The following is a 27,756-nucleotide window of genomic DNA, read 5'->3' as shown; positions in this document are numbered from 1 at the left end:
CATTGATTACAGGTTAACGAGGGAGACGCCTTCAGAGTTAATTGCAGCCCTTAGAGTCCATTGTCCAATTACTTTTGGTCCCTTGAAAAAGAGCTATGATTCCTAAACCCTTTCTCCGATTTGGATGTGGAAACTATCATATTGCAGCTGGGAGTGTGCACTTTCAGCCCATATAATATATATATAACTGTATTTCTGAACATGTTTTTGTAAACAGCTAAAATAACAAAACTTGTGTCACTGTCCAAATATTTCTGGCCCTAACTGTATATATATATATATATATATATATATATATATGTATATATATATATATATATATATATATATATATATATATATATATATATATATATACTAGACTGTGGCCCGATTCTAATGCATCGGGTATTCTAGAATATGCATGTCCCCGTAGTATATGGACAATGATGATTCCAGAATTCGCGGCAGACTGTGCCCGTCGCTGATTGATCGAGGCAACCTTTATGACATCATCGTCGCCATGGCAACCATTATGACATCATCGTCGCTGTGCCCGTTGCTGATTGGTCGAGGCCGCCAGGCCTCGACCAGAGACGCGGGATGTCTACGTCCTTTATGACATCATCGTCGCTGTGCCCGTTGCTGATTGGTCGAGGCCTGGCGAGACGCGGGATTTCTACGTCGATGCTGTGCCGGTCTCTGATTGGTCGAGGCCTGGCGGCCTCGACCAATCAGAGAGCCGGGATTTCCAGGACAGACAGACAGACAGACAGACAGACGGAAAAACCCTTAGGCAATTATATATATAGATATATATATATATATATATACACAGGTCCTTCTCAAAAAATTAGCATATAGTGTTAAATTTCATTATTTACCATAATGTAATGATTACAATTAAACTTTCATATATTATAGATTCATTATCCACCAACTGAAATTTGTCAGGTCTTTTATTGTTTTAATACTGATGATTTTGGCATACAACTCCTGATAACCCAAAAAACCTGTCTCAATAAATTAGCATATCAAGAAAAGGTTCTCTAAACGACCTATTACCCTAATCTTCTGAATCAACTAATTAACTCTAAACACATGCAAAAGATACCTGAGGCTTTTATAAACTCCCTGCCTGGTTCATTACTCAAAACCCCCATCATGGGTAAGACTAGCGACCTGACAGATGTCAAGAAGGCCATCATTGACACCCTCAAGCAAGAGGGTAAGACCCAGAAAGAAATTTCTCAACAAATAGGCTGTTCCCAGAGTGCTGTATCAAGGCACCTCAATGGTAAGTCTGTTGGAAGGAAACAATGTGGCAGAAAACGCTGTACAACGAGAAGAGGAGACCGGACCCTGAGGAAGATTGTGGAGAAGGACCGATTCCAGACCTTGGGGAACCTGAGGAAGCAGTGGACTGAGTCTGGTGTGGAAACATCCAGAGCCACCGTGCACAGGCGTGTGCAGGAAATGGGCTACAGGTGCCGCATTCCCCAGGTAAAGCCACTTTTGAGCTACAGAGAAGCAGCACTGGACTGTTGCTAAGTGGTCCCAAGTACTTTTTTCTGATGAAAGCAAATTTTGCATGTCATTCGGAAATCAAGGTGCCAGAGTCTGGAGGAAGACTGGGGAGAAGGAAATGCCAAAATGCCTGAAGTCCAGTGTCAAGTACCCACAGTCAGTGATGGTGTGGGGTGCCATGTCAGCTGCTGGTGTTGGTCCACTGTGTTTCATCAAGGGCAGGGTCAATGCAGCTAGCTATCAGGAGATTTTGGAGCACTTCATGCTTCCATCGGCTGAAATGCTTTATGGAGATGAAGATTTCATTTTTCAGCACGACCTGGCACCTGCTCACAGTGCCAAAACCACTGGTAAATGGTTTACTGACCATGGTATTACTGTGCTCAATTGGCCTGCCAACTCTCCTGACCTGAACCCCATAGAGAATCTGTGGGATATTGTGAAGAGAAAGTTGAGAGACGCAAGACCCAACACTCTGGATGAGCTTAAGGCCGCTATTGAAGCATCCTGGGCCTCCATAACATCTCAGGCCGCCAGGCCTCGACCAATCAGCAACGGGCACAGGGACGATGATGTCATAATGGTTGCCATGGCGACGATGATGTCATAAAGGTTGCCTCGACCAATCAGCGACGGGCACAGTCTGCCGCGAATTCTGGAATCATCATTGTCCATATATTACAGGGACATGCATATTCTAGAATACCCGATGCGTTAGAATCGGGCCACAATCTAGTATATTTATAATTGCCTAAGGGTTTTTCCGTCTGTCTGTCTTTCTGTCTGTCTGTCTTTCTGTCTGTCTTTCTGTCTTTCTGTCTGTCTGTCTGTCCAGGAAATCCCGCGTCTCTGATTGGGCGAGGCCGGCAGGCCTCGACCAATCAGAGACCGGCACAGCATCGACGTAGAAATCCCGCGTCTCTGTCCCTCGACCAATCAGCGACCGGCACAGCGACGATGATGTCATAAAGGACGTAGACATCCCGCGTCTCTGATTGGTCGAGGCCACCAGGCCTCGACCAATCAGCAATGGGCACAGCGACGATGATGTGATAAAGGACGTAGACATACCGCGTCTCTGATTGGTCGAGGCCACCAGGCCTCGACCAATCAGCAACGGGCACAGCGACGATGATGTCATAAAGGACGTAGAAATCCCACGTTTCTGATAGGTCGAGGTTGCCAGGCCTCGACCAATCAGCAACGGGCACAGCGACGATGATGTCATAAAGGACGTAGACATCCCGCGTCTCTGATTGGTCGAGGTCGCCAGGCCTCGACCAATCAGCAACGGGCACAGCGACGATGATGTCATAAAGGACGTAGAAATCCCACGTTTCTGATTCAGCGACGTAGATGTCATAATGGTTGCCATGGCGATGATGATGTCATAAAGGTTGCCTCGACCAATCAGCGACGGGCACAGTCTGCCGCGAATTCTGGAATCATCATTGTCCATATACTACGGGGACATGCATATTCTAGAATACCCGATGCGTTAGAATCGGGCCACAATCTAGTATATATATATATATATATACACGGTGGGGAAAATAAGTATTGAACACGTCACCAATTTTCTAACTAATTTCAAAAGGTGCTATTGACATGAAATTATTATCAGGTGTCGGTAACAACCCATCCAATCCACACAGGCAAAGAGATCAAACCATAAATGGACATAGATTATGTGTAATAAATAGAAATGATACAGGGAAAAAGAATTGAACACACTTACTGAAACTTAATGTCACGGAGTTACCGCGACAGAGCAGAGCCAGAAGACTGTAGTGTCTGATGGCTCCTGCTTCGCCGCTGAGAAGAAGAGCTTCTCCGGTGTATTAAATGCATTTGTTTTCTTTCAGCGGGACAGGGGTTAATCGGCCATGTGGAAATCCCTGCTTTCAGCTATGCTCGGTTAACCACTCATCTCTCCTATAAAAGCTAGGCCTGTTGGGCAGGTCCTTGCATCTGCAGGAGCTTCACCTCTGCCACCTTCTCCTGTCATTGTCGATGGTAATCTGGAGTTCCAGATAGCAAAGATCTTAGACTCTCGTCTTGTTCGTCGGTCACTTCAATACATGGTACATTGGAAGGGGTACGGTCCTGAGGAGAGGATGTGGGTTCCAGCTTCTGACGTCCATGCGGCCAGACTGGTTCGGGCCTTTCATATGGCACACCCGGACAAACCAGGTCCTGAGGTTCCAGAGGTCCGTCGTAGAAGGTGGGGTACTGCCACGGGGTTACCGCAACAGAGCAGAGCCAGAAGGCCGCAACATCTGATGGCTCCTGCTTCGCCGCTGAGAAGAAGCACTTCTCCGGTGTATTAAATGTGCTTGTTTTCTTTCAGCGGGACAGGGGTTAATCGGCCATGTGGAAATCGCTGCTTTCAGCTGTGCTAGGTTAACCACTCATCTCTCCTATAAAAGCTAGGCCTGCTGGGCAGGTCCATGTCTGAGTTATCACTTGCTACAAAGATCTGGAAAGGGAGAAGCTGGTGTTAGGAGAGCTGGAGGAGTTAATTGTCCGACTATTGCTTGGTTTGTTCGCTTGGAAATTCCTCATCCTTACCTGCCTTATTATCTTCCCCCCTTCCTACACACCCTGGTGAATACCTCTGTTATTTGTGCGAGTATTTTTTGTGTGAGTGGAGTTTTCTTTTACCCTTGTCCTGGTTCCCCTGTTTGTTGGGTTGGTGTACTGCGGTACACGGTAGCGCCTCTCTTCCCCGGGTGGGGGAAAGGGATTATCGCAGGGCTGCAGCTAGGAGACAGGGCGAGGGCAGAGGGCCCGGCATCCTCGCCATCTGAGGTATCCTGGGGAACAGGGTGATTTAAGGCGCCCCCTGGTGTTAGGGCCAGGAAAGGTGCCCCTGGTCCTAGTTTACTCGCCAGTCCTATCGTGAAACTTAATTAATACTTCACACAAAAGCCTTTGTTGGTGATGAAGCCTCAATACGCCTCCTGTATGGAGAAACTAGTTGAAGGCATTGCTCAGGTGTGATTTTGTCCCATTCTTCCACACAAACACTCTTTTACATCCTGAAGCTCCCATGGGCTACTTCTATGAACTGTGAGCTTTACTTCCTTCCATACACTGTATATTGGATTTAGGTCCGGTGATTGGCTCGGCCATTCTAGCAGCTTTAAAAAAAAAATTCTCTGAAATCAATTGAGAGTTTCCTTGTTTGTGTGTTTAGGATTATTGTCCTGATGAAATGTCCACCCTCTCTTCATCTTCATAATCCTCTTGATGGCAGCAGATTTTTATCAAGAATGTTTTGGTACATTTATCCATTTTTCCTTCAATTATATGAAGTTTGTATGCTGTATGCTGAAAAACAGACCCACGTTATGTTGTTCTCACCTCCAAATTTTACTCTTGGTATGGCCTTTTGGGGTGATATGCAGTGGATTTTGGCATCCAAACATGGTGTGTATTGTGGATCAAAGAGTTACATTTTGGTCTCCTCAGATCAGACTATATTCTCCCAGTATTTCACACGCTTGTTGAAATGTTGTTCAGCAAACTTAAAACTCACTTGAACATACTTTTTTGCTCAGCAATGGAGTCATCGTGATGAGCGTTCATACAGGACATGGAGGTTGAGTGCATTTCTGATGATGCCGGTGGCCTTAGTTTATAGGCCATTTTGGGGGCGACAGATTCCCTTTAAGCAAGTTGAAAATTAAATGATCTCTAAAAAGCCTAAAGTTAAAAAGACCCATTTACTTTGTATTTTAGGCAAAAAAAATAGATATAAAAATGTATATATTTTCATCTTTTACATTTTAAAAATTACAACTACAAAGGAAATGTGTCATCTTTAACTTCAGCCCTTTCAGAGATCACTTCATCTTCAACTTGCTTAACTGTTGATAATAGCAGTAATTTTGACCAGGGGTGCCCAGACTTTTACATGCCACTGAATCTTAATTTATAGACATACGGTATATGGTTTGATTTCTTTGCCTGTGTGGATTGGATGGGTTGCTACCAACATCCGGTGAGAATTTCATTTCATATCAATAGCAGCTTTAGAAATAGATTTACTTATACAATTGGTGACGTGTTCAATACTTTATTTCACCTGGTGTGTGTATATATAATGTTGTGTGCATGTGTGTGTGTGTATAATGTCGCTTTTGTGTGTGTGTGTGTATATATATATTTTTTTCTTTTTTGTTATTTTAATTTTTGCATTGTAGATTCAGTCTGAAGGCAGCAAAATTACGGAGGAAGCCATGCACAGACAAGTACTTGGTACACAGATCCATACAACACACAGTCCACAACTTTTATAAGCCAGAATACTAAGTAAAGAGAAACAACGGTCCATCATTAATTTAACCCCTTCATGACCCAGCCTATTTTGACCTTAAAGACCTTGCCGTTTTTTGCAATTCTGACCAGTGTCCCTTTATGAGGTAATAACTCAGGAACGCTTCAACGGATCCTAGCGGTTCTGAGAGTGTTTTTTCGTGACATATTGGGCTTCATGTTAGTGGTAAATTTAGGTCAATAAATTCTGCGTTTATTTGTGATAAAAACGGAAATTTGGCGAAAATTTTGAAAATTTCGCAATTTTCACATTTTGAATTTTTATTCTGTTAAACCAGAGAGTTATGTGACACAAAATAGTTAATAAATAACATTTCCCACATGTATACTTTACATCAGCACAATTTTGGAAACAAAATTTTTTTTTGCTAGGAAGTTATAAGGGTTAAAATTTGACCAGTGATTTCTCATTTTTACAACGAAATTTACAAAACCATTTTTTTTAAGGACCACCTCACATTTGAAGTCAGTTTGAGGGGTCCATATGGCTGAAAATACCCAAAAGTTACACCATTCTAAAAAATGCACGAAATTTACAAAACCATTTTTTTTAGGGACCACCTCACATTTGAAGTCAGTTTGAGGGGTCTATATGGCTGAAAATACCCAAAAGTTACACCATTCTAAAAAATGCACCCCTCAAGGTACTCAAAACCACATTCAAGAAGTTTATTAACCCTTCAGGTGCTTCACAGCAGCAGAAGCAACATGGAAGGAAAAAATGAACATTTAACTTTTTAGTCACAAAAATTATCTTTTAGCAACAATTTTTTTATTTTCCCAATGGTAAAAGGAGAAACTGAACCACGAAAGTTGTTGTCCAATTTGTCCTGAGTACGCTGATACCTCATATGTGGGGGTAAACCACTGTTTGGGGGAAAGCAGGCAGGGCTTGGAAGGGAAGGAGCGCCATTTGACTTTTTGAATGAAAAATTGGCTCCACTCTTTAGCGGACACCATGTCACGTTTGGAGAGCCCCCGTGTGCCTAAAAATTGGAGCTCCCCCACAAGTGACCCCATTTTGGAAACTAGACGCCCCAAGGAACTTATCTAGATGCATAGTGAGCACTTTGAACCCCCAGGTGCTTCACAAATTGATCCGTAAAAATGAAAATGTACTTTTTTTTCACAAAAAAATTCTTTTAGCCTCAATTTTTTCATTTTCACATGGGCAACAGAATAAAATGGATCCTAAAATTTGTTGGGCAATTTCTCCTGAGTACACCGATACCTCACATGTGGGGGTAAACCACTGTTTGGGCACATGGTAAGGCTCGGAAGAGAAGGAGCGCCATTTGACTTTTTGAATGAAAAATTATCTCCATCGTTAGCGGACACCATGTCGCGTTTGGAGAGCCCCTGCGTGCCTAAACATTGGAGCTCCCCCACAAGTGACCCCATTTTGGAAACTAGACCCCCCAAGGAAATTATCTAGATGCCTAGTGAGCACTATAAACCCTCAGGTGCTTCACAGATTGATCTGTAAAAATGAAAAAGTACTTTTTTTTTCACAAAAAAATTCTTTTCGCCTCAATTTTTTCATTTTCACATTGGCAATAGGATAAAATGGATCCTAAAATTTGTTGGGCAATTTCTCCCGAGTACGCCGATACCTCATATGTGGGGGTAAACCACTGTTTGGGCACACGGCAGGGCTCGGAAGGGAAGGCGCGCCATTTGACTTTTTGAATGGAAAATTAGCTCCAATTGTTAGCGGACACCATGTCGCGTTTGGAGAGCCCCTGTGTGCCTAAACATTGGAGCTCCCCCACAAGTGACCCCATTTTGGAAACTAGACCCCCCAAGGAACTTATCTAGATGCATATTGAGCACTTTAAACCCCCAGGTGCTTCACAGAAGTTTATAACGCAGAGCCATGAAAATAAAAAATAATTTTTTTTTCCTCAAAAATGATTTTTTAGCCTGGAATTTCCTATTTTGCCAAGGGTAGTAGGAGAAATTGGACCCCAAATGTTGTTGTCCAGTTTGTCCCGAGTACGCTGATACCCCATATGTGGGGGTAAACCACTGTTTGGGCGCACGGCAGGGCTCGGAAGGGAAGTCACGCCATTTGGCTTTTTAAATGGAAAATTAGCTCCAATCATTAGCGGACACCATGTCACGTTTGGAGAGCCCCTGTGTGCCTAAACATTGGAGATCCCCCACAAATGACCCAATTTTGGAAACTAGACCCCCAAAGGAACTAATCTAGATGTGTGGTGAGGACTTTGAACCCCCAAGTGCTTCACAGAAGTTTATAACGCAGAGCCATGAAAATTAAAAAAAAAAATATTTTCTCAAAAATGATCTTTTAGCCTGCAATTTTTTATTTTCCCAAGGGTAACAGGAGAAAGTTGACCCCAAAAGCTGTTGTCCAGTTTCTCCTGAGTACGCTGATACCCCATATGTGGGGGTAAACCACTGTTTGGGCACATGCCGGGGCTCGGAAGTGAAGTAGTGACGTTTTGAAATGCAGACTTTGATGGAATGCTCTGCGGGCGTTGCGTTTGCAGAGCCCCTGATGTGGCTAAACAGTAGAAACCCCCCACAAGTGACCCCATTTTGGAAACTAGACCCCCCAAGGAACTTATCTAGATATGTGGTGAGCACTTTGAACCCCCAAGTGCTTCACAGACGTTTACAACGCAGAGCCGTGAAAATAAAAAATCATTTTTCTTTCCTCAAAAATGATGTTTTAGCAAGCATTTTTTTATTTTCACAAGGGTAACAGGAGAAATTGGACCCCAGTAATTGTTGCGCAGTTTGTCCTGAGTACACTGATACCCCATATGAGGGGGTAAACCACTGTTTGGGCACACGTCGGGGCTCGGAAGTGAGGGAGCACCATTTGACTTTTTGAATACAAGATTGGCTGGAATCAATGGTGGCGCCATGTTGCGTTTGGAGACCCCTGATGTGCCTAAACAGTGGAAACTCCTCAATTCTACCTCCAACACTAACCCCAACACACCCCTAACCACAACCCTAACCCCAACACACCCCTAACCCTAACCACAACCCTAATTCCAACCCTAACCCTAAGGCTATGTGCCCACGTTGCGGATTCGTGTGAGATTTTTCAGCATCATTTTTGAAAAATCCGTGGGTAAAAGGCACTGCGTTTTACCTGCGGATTTACCGCGGATTTCCAGCGTTTTTTGTTCGGATTTCACCTGTGGATTCCTATTGAGGAACAGGTGTAAAACGCTGCGGAATCCGCACAAAGAATTGACATGCTGCGGAAAATACAACGCAGCGTTTCCGCGCTGTATTTTCCGCACCATGGGCACAGCGGATTTAGTTTTCCATAGGTTTACATGGTACTGTAAACCTGCGGATCCGCAGCCAAATCCGCACCGTGTGCACATAGCCTAATTCTAAAGGTATGTGCACACACTGCGGAAAACGCTGCGGATCCGCAGCAGTTTCCCATGAGTTTACAGTTCAATGTAAACCTATGGGAAACAAAAATCGCTGTACACATGCTGCAGAAAAACTGCACGGATACGCAGCGGTTTACATTCTGTAGCATGTCACTTCTTTCTGCGGATTCCGCAGCGGTTTTACAACTGCTCCAATAGAAAATCGCAGTTGTAAAACCGCAGTGAAATGCGCAGAAAAACCGCGGTAAATCTGCCATAGGGGGTGGAACGGAGCACGGGGGGGTGGATGATGCACGGGGGGTGGATGATGCACGGGGGGGTGGATCAGAGTGCAGGGGGGTTGGATCGGAGCACGGGGGGTGATTGGAGCACGGGGGGAGCGGACAAGAGCACGGGGGGAGCGGAGCACAGGACGGAGGGGAGCCGGAGCAGTGTACCGGACAGATCGGTGGCTTGGGGGGGCGATCGGTGGGGTGGGGGCACATTAGTGTTTCCAGCCATGGCCGATGATATTGCAGCATCGGCCATGGCTGGATTGTAATATTTCACCAGTTTTAATAGGTGAAATATTACATATCGCTCTGATTGGCAGTTTCACTTTCAACAGCCAATCAGAGCGATTGTAGCCACGGGGGGGGTGAAGCCACCCTCCCTGGGCTAAACTACCACTCCCCCTGTCCCTGCAAATCGGGTGAAATGGGAGTTAACCCTTTCACCCGATCTGCAGGGACGCGATCTTTCCATTACGCCACATAGGCGTCATGGGTCGGATTGGCACCAACTTTCATGACGCCTACGTGGCGTCATGGGTCGGGAAGGGGTTAAGACATGAAGGTCAACCACTCTGGAAAACTGCTAGAACCTTGAAGGTATCCTCAAGTGCAGTCGTGAAAATCATCAATCGTTATGTTTAAACTGGCCACTCAAGGAAAAGAAGACCAAGACTTACCTATGCTGCAGAGGATAAGTTCATCAGAGTTTCCAGCTTAAGAAACCTTAAATTGACCGCACCTCAGAAAGCAGCCCTCATAAATGATGCACAGACATCAAGTAGCCAACATATCTCATCATCAACTCATGGTCTGTAAATGCGGCTAGAACATTATCTACATTTACGATACTTTGAACTTGGTTGATACTTATTGGTTTAAAGTTATCTTAGACAAAAGGATACTGAGGGAACACTCTGACAATTTCTTGATCGATCGCTGATCCCCAGTAGGACGTTGTACTCCATGAAGATCTCATTGGCGGCTGCCAGTCTTATGTCTGTGTTGACGTTTATCTATGATGGACAGATTATTGCCTTCAGTTTAAAGATAGTGTAAATTATCATAGTACCCCCCTGCCTTTATTCCAGATGGTCTCCTTACCTTTTTTTTATGTCTGTTGATGGCAAAGATGACCACAACGGTGACAATCACAGCAGTTATGGTGACGGGTATACTGGTTACCCAGCTTTGGCCATTAGAAAACATCTGTGCTGTGGAGTAGAGATTGATCCAGATGGAGGCATACAAGACCTAGAAATCAACAAGGCGTCAGCAACAGGTTCTAGTCTTCATTCAGTCCTGCAGCTACCAACCTGCACATCTATTAGATTTAATTAGCTAAGTGGCGGCAATTGGCAAATATATATAGGAAGTACTTCTTTAAGTAATCCCTTTGTGTCTCTGAAAAGGATATGGACATCTTCAGGGGCAAGCTTTTTCTCCAATGCACGCTTTTTGAGCTAAACCATTTTTTATAATTTTTTTTTTCCTAACAAAATTTTGCTGGCTGTAGAATGAGTTAACTGAGAATTTGTAAGTGAGCTTGCTTTGAAAGAGAGTTTGTAACTCTTTTATAACATAAAACATTTTTTTTTTTTAAATTGCCGAAAGTGTCGATATCTTTTAATGCCAAGCTGAATACAGCTGATCCAGTAGTAAGATCCATCAATCTGGTCACACGGTTCAAAGTGAGTCTGTGAGCACAGAGTGACTGTCCAAACCGAGCACAGCCATTCTGCGCACCCTAGGCCAAGGAATTCAATGCACCTTCCCACCTTCGTATTTTCTATCTCTGCCTCCTTCACCCTATATTGAAAGCCCAGGAGAAGGAGGAAGACGGAGATAGAAAGCAAGCAAGTAGCAGGGAACCACGCAGCCATCCCAAGGGTGCACCGAGAGCCTTTGATGGTATGAGAAGTCATTTTATAACCGACAGCTTCCCCTTAAATGTGAGGACATTGGATTACAACACTTTGGGCCACAATGTTGAAAAGTAAGAAAAGTGCAGATTCATCATTGTTTTTGCATTTCTTTTAGGCGGCTGGGGGAAGATACAAAAATGTGGACGTGTTTTTTTTATTATTATCCAGATGTTTGCAGCTAATTCCTATTTTACACCTTTTAAAAATATCCCTAAATTATTGTGCGATGGCACCTAGTAGAGCACAAAATCTTAGTTTTAGGATTACTGTGTAAAGAAAAAAAGAAATAAACACAAAGAAATGTTAATTTAAGTCAAATTCTTCAAATCTAATAAATGTAGCGAAAAATCAACCAGCACAAAAACTTTTTCCTGCCTTGTCTTTTCTGATTTAAAAAAAAAAAAAAAACTCAATTGATAAAATGGAGCCTGATGGTTTCTACGCCGTCTCCTTCCTTTCATCACGAATAGTGACGGCAGTTTTGCCGGAAATCCATGAAAATACAGATTTAATCCACAATGAATGTAAACATGAGACAATAAATATTCAGCTCCAAAAAAAAAAACGTTTTGATCTTTGAGCCCAGAATTTCCCTTGCGCATAATTCTGATTTTCTGGAATATCTTTTTTTCTAGTTTCTCGCTGTACAACTAAATCGCTGTATCCCGCTGCAGGCCCTGAGACGAGACGCTTACCATTGCCAGGATCATGATAAAGCCTCTAGAGTTGAAGAAGATGTATCTGTGAACCTCTGGGATGAGAGCGGGGATCTGTAAGGAGTCTTTACACTGTTCCACCGGGACCTGGAGTGAAAAATATGGAAACATAATAACACGGGCTGAGATCGGCAAAATGTCTATTATGTCACTTCACATAGCATTTTCCGCCAGATTCAGGTATGGTCTGAAGGAGGAGCTCAGAAAAGACAGATAAAAGAGTTACAAAAACCCTGTTGCGAGCTCAATGACAGATTCTTAGTTGATTCATTCTGGAGACGGCAATACGGAGGCTTTAGAAGGCAAAATTTGAAATGAAAGATGACTGTAAAAAAAAAATTTGGGGGTCAAGAACATGCATTTAAGAAAAAAAAATATCCACCAAAGGAAGAAAACGAAGCCTCCCATAAAGGAAAAAAGCTAATCAGCAGCACAATTTACATTTCTATTATGGCTTCATGCACAGGGCAATATTCCCTAAGTTGTCAAACATAAGATATTTAGTTATGGTGGTACCAAAAAGACCCTCAAAACCATAGACTATAAAGATAAAACATAGTACGTTGCCATCATATCTGCTAGATGTGCGCGGTGCAGACACGTGGAGCAAACTGCACAGCGACAGCAAGACCTGGGCTGGGACTAGTGAGCATGTAACCACTGCACAGAATGTAATAAATGCTCCTTCTCCGCAGTACCTGGACCCCGCATTCCTGCAGCCTCCGGAGACATTGTTCAGCTTGCTCAGCTCGGGACGTATAGGGCAGAACGGTCAATAATCTGCCATTGTAAAGACCTGCAAATAAATGGATTGTTACAGTTGAGTTGCACAAAAAAATATCCCTATCTCAGCAATTCTAATAAAGTTGAGTGCCCCCAGAGGAAAAAAAAAACTTCCTGTAGAACCGTATCTCCTTTAACACTAGGACTACCGAACTAATGACCCCCCTAGAACTACCAAATTGAGTTGTTTTGACTCCTGGTTTGTTTTTGTTTATTTTTAGAGTTTCTTGCTCCTGGTATTGTTGTAACTTTAATTTATAGAATGTATAGAATTTATATAGAACATATAGAATGCAAAATAGCAAGAATATCATCATGCTTTAGCGCAGTTCTTCTGGCAATATGAGCAATTAGAAAAACTGCAGGCTGTATTCTACAGAAATTATGTAGCAAACTCGAGAGTTCACTGGTTCACTGACGGATGTCCTGTATATGTCCTGTGTATGTCAAGTATATTTGCAAAAATGCTAATTATTCTAAGTCATAGCCAACATTTATTATTAACATGCAAGTAAATGAAAACTTAAAAGAAATAATAACATTCAGCGACAAAGACTTGCGTAATATAGTAGGGAGTCAAAATGACTCCTTTTGGTAATTAAAGGTACATTTTTTAAGTTCTAGTGTTAAAAAGTCGGCAATTCAAGTGCCACTACAGTAAAATCACACTGACAGGTTAGAAAAGAGTAGATAGAATAGATATATACCCAGAGATAGATAGATAGATAGATAGATAGATAGAATGAACAGATAGAATAGATAGATAATAGATATATAGAATGAATAGATAGAATGACTAGATAGAATAGATATATACACAGAGATATATACCGTATTTTCCGGCGTATAAGACAACTTTTTGACCCCTAAAAATTGTCCCAAAAGTTGGGGGTCGTCTTATACGCCGGGTACAGCGTGTGCAGGGAGCGATCCTGCATGTCGGCGTGTGGTTCCCAGGGTCTGGAGGAGAGGAGACTCTCCTTCAGGCCCTGGGATCCATATTCATGTAAAAAATAAAGAATAAAAAAAAAAAAAACATGTATATACTCACCCTCAGACGGCCCCTGGCTCACAGCCCTGCTAGCGTCTCCCTCCGTTCCTAAGGAATGCAGTGAGTGAAGGACCTTCGATGACGTCGCGGTCACCTGACCGCTCATGTGACCGCGACGTCATCGAAGGTCCTTCAGTCACTGCATTCCTTAGGAATGGAGGCAGACGCTAGCAGCGCTGTGAGCCAGGGGCCGTCCGAGGGTGAGTATATCCATGTTTTTTATTTTTATTCTTTATTTTTTCCATGAATATGGATCCCAGGGCCTGAAGGAGAGTCTCCTCTCCTCCAGACCCTGGGAACCACACGCCGTATAAGATGACTGGGCGTATAAGATGACCCCCGTCTTATACGGCGGGCATATCCCAAATTCCATATTTTATATGGAAAAGTTGGGGGTCGTCTTATACGCCCAGTCGTCTTATACACCAGAAAATACGGTAGATACATAGATAATAGATAGATAGAATGAATAGATAGATAGAATGAATAGACAGAATGAATAGATAGAATGAATAGATAAATAGAATGACTAGATAGAATAGAAAGGATAGATTTCCTGCGGTAACCTCTTCACTGGCATTTTCCCATGGTCCAGAGGTTAGGCTGTGAGGGAGCGCAGGCTCAGTGACGTCACCCCCGGTCACTGAAGCGTCACTGGCAGCATCTCCTCATTCATCAGTGGTTTACAGCCGGGATGGTCGCATTAGCACCGTCCTGTTTGTAAACTGTATCTCCCCCAGATATGGATTACTGTGTGGGACACTCGTTATTTAGGACTACGTCGGACCAGGGAGTATTTGTGCTGGTTTATTATTTTATTTTTTATTACAGGAGATCGAGGGCGTCGCATGGATTAGCTGAATAATAAAATGGTAAAACTGTGTTTGGTGTTTTATTTAATTAAAATACTTTATTCTGGAGGTGTCTTTATTTAACCCTTTCACAACTATGGGATTAGTAATGGATAGGTGTTTTATAGACGCTTCTCCATTACTAAGCCGTGGCCTTCATGTCACCGGTGACATAAACCCCACAAATATTACCCCGCTTGCCACCGCTACAAGGCAAGTGGGAAGAACGGGGCAAGGCGCCAGAATTCCAGAATTGGCGCATCCAATTGATGTGCCTTTTCAGGGCAGCTGCGGGCTGCTATTTTTAGGTTGTGGGGCAATATCCATGGCCCCTTACCAGCCTGAGAATAGCAGCCCCCAGCTGTGAGTTTTAGCAAAGTTGGCTGTAAAAAACTGGGGGGTGGACCCCACGCCGTTTATTTTTAATTATTTATTTAAATAATTTTAGAAAAGCATGAGGACCCCTCTATTCTTGCTAACCAGCCTTGCTGAAGCTGACAGCTGAGGGTCGCAGCCCCCAGCTGTGAGTTTTGTCTGGCTGGTTATCAAAAATAGGGGGGAACCCAAGCAGTTTTTTTTTCTTTAATGATTTATTTATAGCGCAGGAGCGGCAGATGAAAACTCCCATCAGCCGCTCCTGCTGTCACTGTAATTAGCGGCTGTAGGTGTCAGATGATGGGAGCAGTAGTCCCATCAGCTGACACCAGTGACCAGAGGTAAAGTTAATACCTCCGATCACAGCTGACAGCATTGGAACCGCGGCTCTCTGACTGGTGGGGAGGATTTCCCCGCCGATCAGAAGCGGTGTTTGCCGCGCTGTCATGCATATGACAGTGTGTCAAACACTGTACTGTCAGACCCCCCATTCAAGTGAATGGGGTTCAGGTCCGCTCTGCTGGATGACAGGCTGTATGGACACACCATGCAGCCTGTCATCTAGATGTAGCAGAGCCGATTGTGAGGTCACATCCGGCTGTCCTTGACTTTTCTGCAGCAGATACGCTGCAAGAAAAGTCAACCTGGGTATTTGCAGCATTTTTCACCATCCATTCAAGTCAATGGGTTAAAAAAGGAGATTTTTGTGTACTCACCATAAAATCTCTTTCTCTTAGCCTCTAATTGGGGGACACAGGACCATGGGTGTTATGCTGCTGTCCACTAGGAGGCGACACTATGCATAATCTGAAAAAGATTAACCGTGGCTCCTCCTCTGCAGTATACATCCCTGGACGGTGTCAGCCTTCTCCAGTTTTGTGCAAAAGCATTAGGAGGAACGTAACATGAATAACATAACCATGCCTATAAGAAGGCAACTATGTACGAGCTCAAGAACACACAATATGAGAACTCAACAGTAACAACGGCTTGGAAGGGCAACAGGGTGGGAGCTGTGTCCCCCAATTAGAGGCTAAGAGAAAGAGATTTTACGGTGAGTACACAAAAATCTCCTTTACTCTGTCGCCTCATTGGGGGACACAGGACCATGGGACGTCCCAAAGCAGTCCCTGGGTGGGAAGCAATGGACGAATATTGTGTAGACAGGCCCCTACACTTGGGGCACCGCCGCCTGCAGAAGACATCTACCCAGGCTTGCGTCTGCTGAGGACTGGGTATGAACTCTGTAGTGTTTAGTAAACGTGAGTAGGCTAGTCCAAGTGGCCGCCTTACACACTTGTTGTGCCGAAGCCTGGTGCCGAATGGCCCAGGAGGCCCCTACCGCCCGTGTAGAGTGTGCCGTAATACCGGCTGGAAGAGGAGAATTTTTAAGGTGGTAGGCCTCTTGTATGGTGGATTTGATCCACCTGGCAAGGGTAGCCTTGGAAGCTGGCAGACCCTTGCGGCCGCCTTCCGGAAGAAGGAAAAAGAGAGTCAGACCTCCGGAAGGACGCAGTCCTAGACTCATATATACGCAATGCCCTGACAAGGTCAAGCATATGCAGAGCCTTCTCCACTCTATGAACCGGGACCGGACAAAGGGAAGACAGACAAATTTCCTCATTGAGGTGGAAGTTGGACACAACCTTCGGAAGGAAGAGTGGGACCATACGGAGGACTACCTTGTCCTGGTGAAAAACCAGAAAGGGCCGTCTGCAGGAGAGTGCTGTCAGTTCAGACACCCTGCGTAGCGAGGTGATTGCCACCAGGAAAACCACCTTCTAAGATAGAAGGCGGAGCGGGACCTCCTTAAGGGGTTCAAAGGGTGGTTCCTGCAATGCTGTCAGGACCAGGTTGAGGTCCCACCTTTCTAGTGGGGATCCAATCGGGAAACCTCCTGAAGGAATGTCCTTACTTGCGGCTTGGTAGCAATGCGCCTTTGAAAAGCACTGAGAGGGCTGATACCTGGCTCTTAAGCAAGCCCAGAGACAGCCTGGCCTCCAGACCCGATTGGAGAAAACCAAGTAGTTTGAGGAGGGAATAAGGTAATGGGGTCTGGCCACGAGATTCGCACCAGGTAAAGAAAGCTTTCCAGATACGGTAATAGATCTTGGCAGAGGCTGGCTTCCGTGCCCTGATCATGGTCCTAATAACGTCCGGCGAGAGCCCTGCCTGGGTTAGAACCCAGGTTTTAAGGGCCATGCCGTCAAATTGAGGGCCCCTGAGTTCTGGTGGTAGAACGGGCCTTGTGATAGAAGATCCGGGCGGTCGGGGAGGCGCCAGGGGGCGTCTGCTGTAAGTTGTACGATGTCGGCGTACCATGTACGTCTGGGCCAGTCCGGTGCAATTAGGATGGTAGGAACTCCCTCTTGCTTGATCTTCCTCACCACTCTGGATATCAGGGGGAGAGGTGGAAAAATGTACAGAAGCAGGAACTGGGTCCAGTTCTGAACCAGAGCGTCTGCTCCGAGCGACCGCGGATCGTGTGTTCTGGTCATGAAGTTGGAGACCTTGGCATTGAAGTGGGATGCCATTAGGTCCACATCGGGGGTCCCCCAGCGATGGCAGATCTGGCGAAAAATTTCGGGATGGAGAGACCACTCTCCCTAGTCTATTCCTTGTCGGCTGAGGAAGTCTGCTTTCCAGTTGTCCACACCCGGAATGTGGACCGCCGAGAGAACCGACCCTGTGTCCTCCGCCCAGTGGAGGATGTGTGCCACTTCTCGCATTGCCTGGGTGCTGTGGGTCCCCCCTTGGTGGTTCACATATGCCACGGCCGTGGCATTGTCCGACTGTATTATGATGTGAGAGGCTGCCAGTAAGTGATGGAAGGCCCTCAATGCCAGGAAGATGGCACGAATTTCCAGGATGTTGATGGGCATGGTCGCTTCCACTGGGGACCACTTGCCCTGTGGTGTAGGTGCACCGCACCCCAACCCGTCAGGCTCGCATTGGTGGTCAGAACCTTACATTGACCTGTGAGAAAGGATTTCCCCTTTGCTAGCAAGGTTGGCTTGAGCCACCAGTGCAGGGACCCCCTGGTTGACGACGTTAGCTGGAACTCCCTGTCGAGAGAAAAGGGATTCCTGTCCCAGGACTTGAGAATGGCTAGTTGGAGAGGTCTGAGGTAAAACTGAGCAAGTGGGACCGCTTCTATTCCTGCCCCCATCCTGCCGAGGACTCTCATGGCAAACCGGAGAGATCGAGGGGGTTTGCAGAGGAGGGTGCGAACTCCTAGGCGGACAGCCAGTGCCTTGTCCTTGGGAAGGAGAACTAGACCCTTGGAGGTGTTGAATAGCATTCCCAGGAATGTCAGAGACTGACTCGGGGTTGGTGATGACTTTTGTAGGTTGACGAACCAGCCCATGCGACTCAGAGTGTCGATTGTGATTGAGATGCTGAGCTCGCAGTCCTTGAAGGTGGGAGCCTTGATGAGTAGATCGTCCAAGTATGGAACGACTAGTATGCCTCTGGAGTGCAGGATGTCCATGGTGGCTGCCATGACTTTGGTAAACTCTCTGGGAGCCGTGGCGAGTCCGAACGGGAGAGCCACGAACTGGTAGTGGTCCTGGTCGATTGCGAACCTGAGAAATCTATGATGGGCAGGTGCAATCGGTATATGCAGGTATGCGTCTTGTAGGTCTATGGAGGCAAGATATTCTCCCTTCTCTATGGACGCAATGATAGACCGAAGGGACTCCATGCGGAAGTGACGAACCCGTACATATTTTTTGAGTTGTTTTAGGTCCAGTATGGGCCGCACTCTGTCTCCTTTCTTGGGGACTACGAAAAGATTGGAGTACAACCCTCGGAAGCGCTCGGGCCTTGGGGACCGGTAATATGACTCCTGCTTGAAAAAGCGAGGAGACCGCTTGTTGGAAGGCACGAGCCTTGGATGGTGGTTTTGGGGGGACAGAGAGGAAGAATCGGTCCGGTGGGTTGGAGGTGAACTCTATCTTGTTCCCTGACCCATCTGTATTCTGTAATAGGCAGCCAGACTTGATGAAAGAGCAAAAGTCGGCCGCCTATGGTTGTGGTGTCTTCCGGAGTCCATGAGTCATGATGAGTAGAAAGTGAGATTTTCCTCCTCTGGGCTTAGACTGGCCTGCTTTTGACTGCCAGGTCTTGTCTGACCTTTGCGTCGATCGTGAGTTGTCCCTGCGTGGGGAACGGTTACCATTTTGTGATGGACGCGAGACGGACCAGCCCGAAGAATTCCGAAAGGATCGGAATTGAGTTTGGTTACGCTTCTTGTAAGTGCATTTAGGTTTCAGTTGGGGAAGAGAGATACTCTTATCCCCGGTGGCATCGGATATCATCGTGTCCAACTGTTCACCGAAAAGTCGCCCACTGAGGTAGGGGAGGTGCGTGAGGGACTTCTTTGAGGCTGCGTCTGCTTTCAATTCCCGCTGCCAGAGGATACGCCGAATTGTGATGGTGTTTAATGCTATCCCCACTACACCCCTTGCTGAATTCAGAGCTGCATGAAGCATGTAATCTGCTACAACTGCTATTTGAACCGCTTGGTCCGACAGCTCAGGAGCGGATGCTTGGAGGCCAGCTTGTAAATTTTTGGCCCAGGCCAGAATGGCCTTGGCAGCTCAAACTGAAGCGAACGCAGGAGCCAGGGATGTCCCTGCAGCCTCGAAAATTGAACGAGCCATGCGTTCTACCTGCCGGTCTGCTGCGTCCCTGAGGGTTGAGCTATCTGGTAGTGAAAGGAGGGTCTGTGCTGCTAGTCTAGAGACTGGGGGGTCCACTTCGGGTGGGTCTGTCCATTCCTTGGTGTCCTTCTGCGGGAAGGGGTACCTCGCCTCCAGATATTTGCGATTAGCGAATTTTTTCTCTGGCTGTGAGAGCTGCTTTTTAACGATCGTCTTAAACTCAGGGTGGTTAGAGAAAACCTTAGGCGGCTTCAGAGGTCCTTCAAAGGAAATCTTGTGTTCTGGGGCCTCTGGTGGCGGATCAGAAATGTCCAGCACCCGATGGATGGAAGAGATTATGTCCTCAACTAGCGCTGTATTGCTAGGGGGGATTGGGATCAGGGACCCCTCCATTTCCTTGTCTGAGTCGGAGTCACAGATGCCTTCCAAATCCTGTGTATCACTGAGGTGTCCCCTGCTGGGTGAACAGGGGCGGAGGCCTTCTCTGGTCAGGGATTGCGGAGATCTGCATTGTCTGCCTGTGGAAGGGGACAGTCTAGATGACCTGGAACTACGGTGTCTCTCCCTAGAAGTAGATGACCGTGTGCTATGGGATGACGCAGACGGACTTGACCTATGGGTCCGCTTGCGTCCTGATCTAGAAGTGGATGTGCCAGGGTCGTCCTGTTCCTGAGTCAAGCTCTCCCTTTGCTGGGTAACGGTCATAGCCGAGGCATGACTCTGCAGAGCCTGAAACAATGTGGAGGTTAGGTTATCTATAGACTGCGTCATAGATTGCGACATCTGAGTGACCCATTCCGGCGTTTAGACACCTAAGCATTGTCAGGGCCTTCTTGGGGCTCTGACACAGTAGTCTGGATGCAGTCCTGGCAGTGCGGGTACGTGCTGCCACTGGGGAGAGCGGTCCTGCAGGCTGTGCAGAATGCATAATAGCAGTCCTGCCTGGTTCTCTTGGACCTTGAGCCCGGCATAGTGCACAGAGTGCAGAAGGGCTGGCTATGCAGAGGACCCTACAGGGGTGCAGAGGAACCTATAGGGGGCCTTATAGAGAATATGGATTCACAACCGAGTAAAAAACCCAGCTGTGATCTTACCCCACCAGTTTGCCCCTAGGTCCAGCGCTGAAGAGCCACAGTTCTGTGCCCCCCTAAGGCTGGCTGGCCTGGTCCTGGTGACCGGGAGATGCAGGGTTAATCCTTGCTGCAGCAGAAATGGCCGCCGAGAAGAAGAGGAAGGGGGAGAAGGGGGCAGAGAGCTGAGAAAAAGGCCGGCAGAACTGTGTAAAAACGCACCCTTTCTGTCTCGATCCGACCCCTCTATGACACTGTAGAGTGTCATTTCTCATCCGGGGGGCGGGACGGGGGGCGGAGAGGAGGCGACGGCTTCAGCTAGGCCAAAGCCGCGGCCTAAATTAGATGCCTGATGCACAGAAAGGCTCCAGGCGGGTGTGAAAGTCCGGGAGGGGGTCGGATCTGAACCGGACCCCCCCCCCCGGACTTAAAGGCAAGATAGCGGTGGGGCTATAAGCGGCCCGGTGAGGGGTCCCCCTGAGGCACTATAGAGCTGGTGATGCCGCAGAGACAGGGGTGCAGGGAGCCCTGTGTCTCTATTGTGCCATGCCTGCCTGCACTCCCCCCGGCCCCGACAGGAGCCCGCAGCTGGGCTAGGGTCCCTGGATGCAGTCGCAGTGTGCTGGCCCATTGCTGGGAGCTGCAGAGTGCTGCCTGTACAGGCCCTACCTGAGGCGTCTCAACCTAATGCCCCCAGAGGGGGATTAGGGAGGGTGCTGCTGTCACCATCATGGGGCTTTATCCTCGCCTCGACCTCAACCCTGAAACCAAAAGGAATTGGGGAAGGAGGAGGGGTCTCGACTTTGAACCAGCACCCGAGGGACTAGGGAAGGAACGACATGGGGAATAGCCATCTCTACTTCAACCGGGCACCCCGTAATAGGGGGCCGAGGAAGGAGCCATGCCGGGAGTCTCACAGGAGACCCACTTTTCTCCATCTGTAATCCATCGGAAAAAAACAGAGTAAAAAATTTTAGGTGTGCCTCCTATGCGACACTAAGCAAAAACTGGAGAAGGCTGACGCCGTCCAGGGGTGTATACTGCAGAGGAGGAGCCACGGTTAATCTTTTTCAGATTATGCATAGTGTCGCCTCCTAGTGGACAGCAGCATAACAACCATGGTCCTGTGTCCCCCAATGAGGGCGACAGAGTAACGCTGCAAAAACGCTGAAAGAAGTGACATGCTCTATGTCCAAAAAACGCTGCAAAGCACAAAATCCTGATGCCAAAAAAAAAAGAAAAACAATGCGTGTATGAGATTTCTGAAATCTCCTAGGCTTTGCTGGTAATGGAAAAAGCAGCTGAAAATTAGCATAAAAAAGCAGTAAAAAAATGCTGCAAAAACGCCCTGTGTGAACATACCCTAAGGGAGCTTTTTCTATCACGGTCCCTTTACTTTTAGATGACTTCACATCTGATCTGCCGATCACTTTACTCAACAACAATATTACTGAACCATCTTCCACACGTCTGGATGACTTGGTTACTTGGCCACTAAAGGAGCAAAGATTATCAAGAAAATGAAGTATAGCGGGGCCGATATGTGTGTAAATAGTGGTTTAGCAAGGTCTCCTGCCAACCAAGCAGCTTAATTCTCTGCGACTAGTGGCATAAATGACTGACAAAAGCGGGAATTTATGTTGTGGGAAGTATTGATTTTCTTGCTCTCCGGCAGTTAGTTATGTTATGAAGAATGACAGCGGGCCCCATTCTGCCATCGTACACACATTACATCTCTCACCTGAATGCAAAGTGACCACCGGCTCCTGGTCGTCAATTCTAGGACCTTCGCCCCCATCAGTTCCAGTCATTGTACCATTAGTTGCTGGTCTCAGTAGAGCTCAAATGCTTTCAGGGTCATTCCTGCTTGGGAATCTGTGAGGACATGGAGGTTATACCTTAGCATTTCCAGGAGATAGATTTATGTTGCAGTCATTCACAAGTCAACCAACATACAGATTTTTTTGCTTGTTGGCTTCATCACGCTATTGTTCATTGAATGGTTTTTGATGGCGCTATTGCTTCCGGATACATTTTTTGTAGAGGAGAATACTGAATACTGCTCCTTCATACAAGGACGAGGTGTGCCTCTCTATATCTTCCTGCACACAGCTACCATGTGCACGAGGCCCCGAAGTGCTATACTTATGGCTACCCTTCCACTAGGCTATAACCTAATTGGACAGCAATTGGACCCCCGACCAAGCTGCTATGATAGATTGCCAAAGCCTCACATCAAGCGCGGGGACTCTCCCTTGGCGAGATGTCCCCTATTTTTGGGTATTACAATGATAACGACAAGCTATCACGCAGGTCCAAGTTCTTTACTCTACTACCCATCATATTTTACCCTTTTTCAATACCAGCCATCACATTTACATCTTCGTCAATGAGACATTCCTCATTAATACCTCAGGGTCAATTTTAGCATTAGCCCAAATCCCTTTATTGGGGGGATAAAGACCAACCAACCACTCATCATAGATCCATGGTGGACATTAGGAGTAGAAGTCATCGCATTATTACCGTAATAAAATAATCCATCTTGCTTCACAAATATTCCAGCACCACATCAAGAGGTGAATGAAGCCTGATACGTGAAAACCACCGATACCTGGAGATCATGTGCATTTCCCAACAGGCATCAATGGACGTTCCCTCACCGGCCCCGCTCACTTCCGGATATGGAAGTGTAGACATTTGGTTAAATATTTGCCACATCCTTCTTTACTATCTAACCTGTACAGCACATAACCTCTTCTCTAAATTTTTAGGCTAATTTCACATGTTTTCTGAATTCTGTTCTCAGATTCGACCATAGGACGCCATGTAGTACAATGGATTCCTTTAGCTCAAAGGGACAGTGACACAATCTTTTTTTCTTTATTTTGTACTTTATGTTAAAAAAAAGCTTATTAAGAAGTGTATAAAACTAAATGATATAATCCTTTTTTTTTTTACTTTTTAACTGACCTGCTGGGGGCTGTCATTTTTATTTGCTGGTGGGCAAGTGTCAGACCACGACAGTTAGGCCGGGGTCACACTTGCGTGTGTAATGCGAGAAACTCGCGCGAGTCTCATGCATCACTACCCGGCACTCGGGCCCAGAGTGTGCATGTATTTCTATGCATCTGCAAACTCCAGTCCCGAGTGCCGGCGGCAGTGCCGGATATTGATGCACGAGTTTCTCGCATTACACACGCAAGTGTGACCCCGGCCTTATACACAGTGATGCAGCAACTCCATGCCTTAGGAGAATGCCATGGGCGTCCTTCCCTATCTCCTATACTGTGGCCCTAAAAGCTGTGAACAGGTACACTCCCTGAAGTGCCCAGTTCACAGATGTAGGTCGAATCCAGAGCCATTTTATTGTAGCCTAGGGCTTTGTGCTGGGCTACCATTTCCCTCTATTATCAGTAATTACTGTGATCTGAGTGAAGCCGTCATGTCATTGTGGCACTCAGATCACAGTAATAATCAGTGAACGCTCACCAGGTCCCAAACACCAGCGCTACAGTGGTGATTTTATACAGTGATGTTTACTCACCACTAATCACAGCTAACTCAAATATGTGTGATACAATTGTGTATTTAATCCCATCATGTATGTCCATCAACTTCCTGTCATAATAGCCGTCATTTTAGTGGGAAAAATTTAAAATAAATAAAAATTGTCCAGAGTAAGGACCTATTTTTTTCTATTAAGCGTGACAGATTCTGTGATGGAGCCTCCAGCGAACAAACTAACAGAACTTAGTCCTATAAAAAAGATTCATGTGTCAAAATCTATCAAGATGAACAGAAGTCTTTTGCTGCATTTAGATTATCCGCAGGAGATTTTTTTGATGTGTTCCTAATAAAAATAAAAAAACATAGAACTTACGAACGTAGTTGTATTATTAAAGGTGTCCTAATCTTCAGAATATCAGTGCTGTTCCACTTCCAGAAGCTGCAATTCTAGTTTGTGTTCGACTAGTCAGCACATCTTCAGTAAAGATGCTGGTTAACTGCTCATTTTATTAGCTAAGCCAGCCCCATTCTCTGTCTATAAATCAACTGTGACAAAGAAGGATGATGGCTTAGCTACTGAAATGAGCAGTCAGCCAGCCCCCTGCACACTCTGTACCAATGATGTGCCCGCACAGGAAATGCTCTCTGCTGAGAATATACTGAAAGTGGATCTGCCAGGACCACACAGATATCGTAATATTGGGATACCGTTGATGATAGAACTCACTAATAGAAAAGTCTATTTCATTTTTTATCTAAATTGTGCACCGGTATTCTACATGTACAAGAGCTCAGCTATATATTTCACTATGCAGCTAACATAACAAATTACAAGATGTTCCGAGAAATTCTGAAAAAAATAGAATTCAATATATTTATATGTGTATATACACACACATACAAAATAGACAAAAGAAGGCAGCACTCCAAGTCCTTTTCAAGGTGAAAAAAGTGTGAAGTTTATTCAAACCCACATCTCTGAGCGACGTTTCGGCTCACACTGAGCCTTTCTCAAGCCTTGAGAAAGGCTCAGTGTGAGCCGAAACGTCGCACAGAGATGTGGGTTTGAATAAACTTCACACTTTTTTCACCTTGAAAAGGACTTGGAGTGCTGCCTTCTTTTGTCTATTTTGTATACATGTTGGGTAGATGAGTGGACCATTCTACCCAGGAGGCCAGGCACCCACCGGTGAGCATTGTGCTGTTCCAATTTTTCCCTATATATATATATATATATATATATATACATACATACATACATTGCTCAAAAGAATTAAAAAAAACACTAAAATCCCACACACTAGATATCACTGAATGAAATATTCCAGATGAAAGTCTTTATTCATTACATAGTGGAATGTGTTGAGAACAATAAAACCTAGCAATTATCAATGTAAGTCACAACTAATATCCCACGGAGGTCTAGAGTTGGAATGATGCTCAAAATCAAAGTGGAATATGAAGTTACAGGCTGATCCACCTTCAGTGGAAATGCCTCAAGACATGGAAATGATGCGCAGTAGTGTGTGTGGCCTCCACGTGCCTTTATGAGCTCCCTACAACGCCTGGGCATGATCCTGATGAAGCAACGGATGGTCTCCTGAGGGATCTCCTCCCAGACCTGGACTAAAGCATCCACCAACTCCTGGACAGTCTGTGGAACAACGTGACGTTGGTGGATGGTGTGAGACATGATGTCCCAGATGTGTTCAATCGGATCCAGGTCTGGGGAACCGGTGGGCTAGTCCATATCGTCAATGTCTTCATCTTGCAGGAACTGCTGACACACTTCAGCCGCGAGGTCTGGCATTGTCCTGCATTAGGAGGAACACAGGGCCAACCGCACCAGCATATGGTCTCACAAGGGGTCTGAGGATCTCATCTCGGTACCTAATGGCAGTCAGGCTACCTCTGGCGAGCACATGGAGGGCTGTGCGGCCCTCCAAAGAAATGCCACCCCACACCATTAATGACCCACTGTCAAACCTGTTATGCTGAAGGATGTTGCAGAAGATCACTCTCCACGGCGTCTCCAGACTCTGTCACGTCTGTCACACGTGCTCAGTATGAACCTGCTTTCATCTGTGAAGAGCATAGGGCACCAGTGGCGAATTTGCCAATCCTGGTGTTCTGTGGCAAATTCCAAGCGTCCTGCACGGTGTTGGGCTGTGAGCACAACCCCCATCTTTGAACGTCGGGCACTCAGACCATCCTCATGGAGTCGGATTCTAACCATTTATGCAGACACATGCACATTTTTGGCCTGCTGGATGTCATTTTGCAGGGCTCTGGCAGTGTTCCTCCTTGCACAAAGGCTGAGGCAGCGGTCCTGCTGCGGGGTTGTTGCCCTCCTACAGCCCCCTCCACGTCTCCGAGCATACTGGCCTGTCTCCTGATAGCACCTCCAGCCTCTGGACACTATGCTGACAGACACAGAAAACCTTCTTGCCACAGCTCGCATTGATATGCCATCCTGGATGAGCTGCACTACCTGAGAGACTTGTGTGGGTTACGAGTGTGAAAGCACAACCAACATTCAAAAGTGACCAAAACATCAGCCAGAAAGCAACGGTATTGAATTGTGGTCTGTGGTCCCCACCTGCAGAACCACTCCTTTATTGAGGGTGCCTTGATAATTGCCAATAATTTCCATCTGTTGTCTATTCCATTTGCACAACAGCATGTGAAATTGATTGTCAAACAGTGCTGCTTTCTAAGTGTTTAAGTTTAAGTGTAACCTTTATTTTTTTGAGCAGTATATATATACTGCTGTATACATATACACACTAGATGGTGGCCCGATTCTAACGCATCGGGTATTCTAGAATATGCATGTCCTCGTAGTATATTGCCCAGCCATGTAGTATATTGCCCAGCGGCGTAGTATACAGCACAGAGCCATTATAGGCTGAACTGGATGCATATAGGCTGAACTGGATGGACAAATGTCTTTTTTCGGCCTTACTAACTATGTTACTATGTTACTAGTATATTGCACAGCCCACATAGTATATTGCCCAGTCACGTACTATATTGCCCAGCTACGTAGTATATTGCCCAGTCACGTAGTATATTGCACAGGCCACGTAGTATATTGCCCAGTCACGTAGTATATTGCCCAGCCACGTAGTATATTGCCCAGCGACATAGTATACAGCACAGAGCATATTGCCCAGCCACGTAGTATATTGCCCAGTCACGTAGTATATTGCCCAGCCATGTAGTATATTGCCCAGCGACGTAGTATACAGCACAGAGCCATGTAGTATATTGCACAGCCCACGTAGTATATTGCCCAGTCACGTACTATAT

General features: G+C 45.9%; 1 protein-coding gene across 3 annotated transcripts in view; it reads right to left on the bottom strand.

The window, feature by feature from the left end:
- TMEM268 (transmembrane protein 268) overlaps nucleotides 1–27,756 on the bottom strand; it is a 111,544-nt gene that overhangs the window by 69,963 nt on the left and 13,825 nt on the right. For all 3 annotated transcript variants that reach the window (XM_069748385.1, XM_069748383.1, XM_069748384.1), the window contains exons 2-6: nucleotides 22,676–22,809; nucleotides 12,839–12,936; nucleotides 12,120–12,227; nucleotides 10,604–10,753; nucleotides 10,405–10,515 (exon numbers count right to left, since the gene is read on the bottom strand). In XM_069748385.1, the coding sequence (XP_069604486.1) occupies nucleotides 10,405–10,515; nucleotides 10,604–10,753; nucleotides 12,120–12,227; nucleotides 12,839–12,936; nucleotides 22,676–22,745 (537 nt within the window). In that variant the 5' untranslated portion in view covers nucleotides 22,746–22,809. The remainder of the gene's footprint in view (nucleotides 1–10,404; nucleotides 10,516–10,603; nucleotides 10,754–12,119; nucleotides 12,228–12,838; nucleotides 12,937–22,675; nucleotides 22,810–27,756) is intronic.

The sequence above is a fragment of the Ranitomeya imitator genome, chromosome 2 (assembly GCF_032444005.1).
Source record: "Ranitomeya imitator isolate aRanImi1 chromosome 2, aRanImi1.pri, whole genome shotgun sequence".
NCBI lineage: Eukaryota > Metazoa > Chordata > Amphibia > Anura > Dendrobatidae > Ranitomeya > Ranitomeya imitator.
The sequence above is the reverse complement of the archived record's forward strand: the minus strand, read 5'-3'. Positions and strand labels throughout refer to the sequence as shown.